The sequence below is a fragment of the Montipora foliosa genome, chromosome 1, assembly GCF_036669935.1.
Source record: "Montipora foliosa isolate CH-2021 chromosome 1, ASM3666993v2, whole genome shotgun sequence".
In the NCBI taxonomy this organism is placed as follows: domain Eukaryota; kingdom Metazoa; phylum Cnidaria; class Anthozoa; order Scleractinia; family Acroporidae; genus Montipora; species Montipora foliosa.
This window is the reverse complement of record NC_090869.1, coordinates 30867217-30872216: the sequence shown is the minus strand read 5'-3', so window position 1 is coordinate 30872216 and position 5000 is coordinate 30867217. Positions and strand designations below refer to the sequence as shown.

Genomic DNA, 5000 nt, shown 5'->3' with positions numbered 1-5000 from the left:
TATGGGAAAAAGCCGAGTCCTTTTCACATTAATTTTATCCTGCAGTACAGGATGTACTAGGTAAAATTAATATTTATAGCCAACTTCGAATTATTAAAGTTATCATATCCAATCACTGACAGTAGATATTGCTTCATTTTACTTCTTGATACTGTCAAAAATGTTGCTTACCAGACTAATTCAAGCTGAAGCTTAAGCAAGTGATCAATCTGGGCTCTCTTAGCTTTGTCCACAGTTTTTTCTTTTTCTTGCTTGTACCTTGTACAATCTGTACACTTGGTGAAGCGATTCTCCCGTGGAATTTTAAATGAGCATGGCAACAACATGTAACTAAGTGCATGTACAGAAAAAAGTACACCTTTCATGAGCTCAAAACTAAGAGAGAAAATTGGTGAGATCAACACAAGAACCAACTGAAATGACTTTCGTGCACTCAAAATATGAACACTACTTGTGAGAGGTGACTGGAATGTTGATTGAACAATTTGGAGTACCTTAGGAATAATGACATGGCTAAAGTGCTTGTCCCAGAGACTGTAAAAGTGAGATAGCGATATGGTTGGTTGGTTGAGAGTTTTGTTTTCTTCCAGCATTTTTTTGTAGATATCGCTTTTGCTGAAGCATGATGGCAGATGAATACCACCATTGTCTGGTTGGTGGTCTCCAATACAGTTAACAAAGAACTGCAACCAAGCAATGCACTCTGCTGTCTTGCTCATTACTGACTTTCTTCCCTTGTTACCATGCTCAACCATTGTGACACCATCTTTAAACTTTTTCATAATGCGACGAAAACTTTCCTTGCTCAAATTGTGTGCTTGAAGCTATGCTACACGACATACACCTTTTCCACGTATAAAGAATACAGTTTCATATTCTCCAGATTCACTGAGTTGGCTTTGTTGATGGAGGATTTCTAGGAAATACTTTTGCTTTCCTGTCTGCTTCCTATTCTCTGCATATTTCAAGTCCTCAATAGACAAGTGTCTCATGCACCTCTTTTCACAGCAGATTTGAGTGAGGACCCATAAAATTTCTTCATCTCGTCTGAGACGCACATCTAACAATGAGAATTTACAACAACAAATCAACATGTGATAATGTATTCTTTCGCTAGCATGATGAACCTTTTTTTTTCACACTTTGAAGAATTAACAGATTGTTTGAAGTCAGAGGATTGAGGTAATTAATAATTATTATAATTATTATTCTCTACAGTACCTAGACAAAGGCCAAATATGGAAGAGAATGGAAATAATGCACATATTATATCATATATTACAGTACCATAACCAAAAGTTAGTCATTATGAGGATACAATCTACCTTTATTTTAAAAGCTGGATGACTCTGCATCATTAAAAAAGCTGTACAAATCAATTCCACTCAAGTAACAAGTTTTTCACTAAAAAAACTATAAAAGCCATCCTTTCCTGTCCATAATATACAGGATTGCCAGCCAGTCTAACAAGTCTTAGCAGTCTGGCCCTTTACCTGGTGTTTAAAACAAGCAACTACACTAGAAAATATTTGGTGTTGAAAACACTACTGTATGTAAAGTTCTACCATGTATTTTCTCTGAAAGAATTCCTGATGTAACTTTAGAGACTAACCACTTCTAGCTGGCATGCTAATGCTAATGCTCATCCCAGTCCCTTGTTGTAGGTCATGGATTCACTGATCACCTGGTAAGGTTGATTCACGTGATGAGGGTGCCAATTTTTTTGAAAGGTACAGTATTAAGGTTACAAGTCAGTGCAAGATTTTGAGGATTTGGAAAACCACTCATAAGACAATAATTTACCATAAACTTTCTCACAATTTAAAAACATCTTGGGCATTTTTTTTTTTCAAACATGCAGATGTAAAACTTTGAAACCTTTATCATCACGCTGACCTGCTAGCTGCTAAAAGGTGGTGAGAAGAGCTAGAGCACGAGAGTGGCAACTAAGTTTTTTTCCTTTTCCCCTTGCCTTACCCCCTACCCTTGCAACATGTATCTAATATCAAGCTCCGTGCCTCTGCCTCACACTTAATGCTTAGCATAATAAACAGCCTTCTATGAAGGCTAAACCTCTAATGACAAAATGACCGCGAATGTCATAATTATCACATCACTATTTAGAGAGGGCATAATTTTCCCTAAACCAGGTATCAAATGGGGATGTTGTCCCTTCAGTATCTAAGTCTAGGTAAGGGAAAGACTTCATCTCCACAAACTCTGGCCTGTATTTCCTTGAGTGGTCCTCGATCTTAAGGAACGGTGAACAAAGACGATAAATATAGCCCTTTTTATATTCTGCAACTTGTGTGCACCGTCTAGTTGGAGCACAAGGACTTTTGTTCATACATGATATGACATCTACATATTTCAAAATCTTCATGTTCCAAGTACTAGCAATTTTGAAAATTGAGGAAGTTCCAGAAAATGTAGGTCCTTTTGCCTTGGTTGCCATTCCTAGCATCAAGGCACTTCGCTTTTGACTCGCTATTTTAAGTGATCCCTTCTTAGTAGTTTCCTCTCTATCAGTAATTATAATGTCCACATGTTTGTTGAGGAATGACTTAACAGAAGCCTTTGACACATTCTGAAGCCACTGAACTACTCTTGACAACATTTTGTCTGATTTTGATACATCTAAAAAAATTGTTTTCCCTTGGACACTTGAAACAAACCACTGTGAATCTGCAATTACAATAAATGAGGTGAATCTATTAGTAAAATACTTGGGTGTTTGTTGTTTTGTGAAATACTGTACATGTAGTTGTGACAAAACTTTACCTTGTGGTTTATTAATGTCTGTTGGTTCCTCAAATGGCAGTTCATTGTCATCTATCCAACTATCATCATCATCCAGACAAATTAAGTCTGTGCAGGGGTAGATTACAAAAATAAATTTACTTAGCTGAGCTAGGAGTGATTAATAATCCATACATGTACGTATCTAAATGCATCTCTTGTCTCTACAAGTAGTACAGTAACTCTTTTATATTGAACTTGAAAAATTCATTCAACTGTCTTGTGAAACCTTATATGACACATTTTTGGAAAAATTTACCTTGAGTCATTCAGTCGTAATTTAGATGTTGAGTCTTACTGAACCCATGATCTTCGTTTAAAATCATGCTCGAAGATAAAATTGGGCTCTTTAACATATTACAGCTTTTACAGACACACTGGGCACATGATTATTGCCAATGATCAATGAGTAATTGATGACTAATCAAGAGGCCGCAAAATGTTTGGTCATTGACTGGTCATTGATTGCATCGATCAGCGTTGATTGAATTGATTAGGCATTGATTTGATTGCAAAATATCGAAAACGGACCGTGTTAGACTGGTGGTTAATTCGTTTGTTTGTAGCTTGGCCTGTGAAAATTCTACAAAGATTTCAAACACGATGTCCCATTCACAAAAATACACCTTTCTGGACTCTTTTCAGTTTGTCCAAAAAATTCCAGCAACTCCATCTTCTGAAGGCACTCTTTTACTCAATGACAAAATTCTCTCAGAAATCGAGGGCCACCAGCACAGATGGGAGATGCAACAAAAGAAATTGAAGGAAGCAGAAGAGAAAGAAAAGAATGAAAAAATAGAACATGTAATATATGAAACAGACACCTGCCAAAAATATGACAATAGTGGTTCTACATGTAAAACACCTCTTAAAAGCTAAAGGAATCATGTTTAGCTGAAAGGCAAAAAAAAAAAAAACAGAATTTGTAGTCTAAATATTTAATACTCAAGTTTGTACAGGCCACAACAATGTAACAATATCATGGTTCCATGTGACAAAAGCACAAAAAGCAAAAGTGCTTGCAGCTGTTCCGGTGTGTAATGTACATGTAACTGCTTATTCTTGGTTTTCTATTCTTGGTTTTCATGTGACGTCATAAAAAATAAGGAATTATCATTCTTTAAATTGAGATTTAGTTTTTGTTAGCTTCCGGCCACCATATTTGTGCCCCTCAGAGCGGCAGGTACAAAACGCAGGTGACAGGTCACAGGTCATTGTTTTACCCATACAGAAAGTATCCTAAACCTTCATAAAAGCTAACCTTAGGCCTAATTAGGCCTAAAGAAAAGTATCCTAAACATTCATAAAGGCAGTGAAAACCGGTAATAACCACGTATACTACATGATTCTTGTCAGGTAACTTGTTAGTTTCATTTTCAGAGTGGTTGGTTTTTGTTCAGTTGTTTTGTTATTAAATAAAGAGTTGGGTAAAGTGAAACACTGCACAATTAAGCATCATCTGAGTGTATTTCTGATTAGCACTTCACCTTTCAAAATGCCGGAAGGTCATTTGACCTTTTGTGAAGGCATAATTTCGTCAACAGGAATGCCAGTCATAAAGAAAAATATGTCCAACACAGATAAAAGAATCACAAACAAAAAAAGTGGAACAAGAAAGCCAGAAATGTGTCTTTTGTGCCCAGTATAATAGTCGACGAGTAATCGATGGGTCATCGATGAGTAATCAACAACATCAATACGTAATCAATTACATCAATGAGTGATTGATGTCATTGATGAGTAAGCGATAGGCCACAAAATTTTTGGGCTTCAAATACTCATTGATTACCAATTGATGTCATTCATCGTCAATTAATTATGCCTGGTGGTTACCAGTCAACAATTATTGTTGCCTGAGATCTAGGCAAATTGTGTTTGCCAGTACAAGCATTGAAACCCCTCTGTCATATGAGAGGACACAAAATACATGTAAATGTAGGTTATTGACCAAGCGTGAGGTCAAGATTGCTGGATATTGGTCAAGTTCTTTATTTGGGTGTCTATAAACACACAAAAAAAGAACAACGCCAGGATCCAGTCATCTTGACCGCACAAGCTTGGTCAATATAGGATTTATTATATGGGATAACATAAAACACCAAAAAAATTATCTTTGATCCTGCGGGACTAAGCGAGAACTCCCGAGCGAGCAGTATAGCTCCATTTTGCCTGCACGGGTAGCCAATCACAGCGCGTGATTT

General features: G+C 36.7%; 1 protein-coding gene across 1 annotated transcript in view; it reads right to left on the bottom strand.

The window, feature by feature from the left end:
• Positions 1 to 5000, bottom strand: part of LOC137976965 (uncharacterized) — an 11673-nt gene that overhangs the window by 4253 nt on the left and 2420 nt on the right. Inside the window, exons 3-4 of the mRNA XM_068824282.1 lie at positions 2782 to 2868; positions 172 to 1060 (exon numbers count right to left, since the gene is read on the bottom strand). Coding sequence (XP_068680383.1) covers positions 172 to 782 — 611 coding nt within the window. The 5' untranslated portion in view covers positions 783 to 1060; positions 2782 to 2868. The remainder of the gene's footprint in view (positions 1 to 171; positions 1061 to 2781; positions 2869 to 5000) is intronic.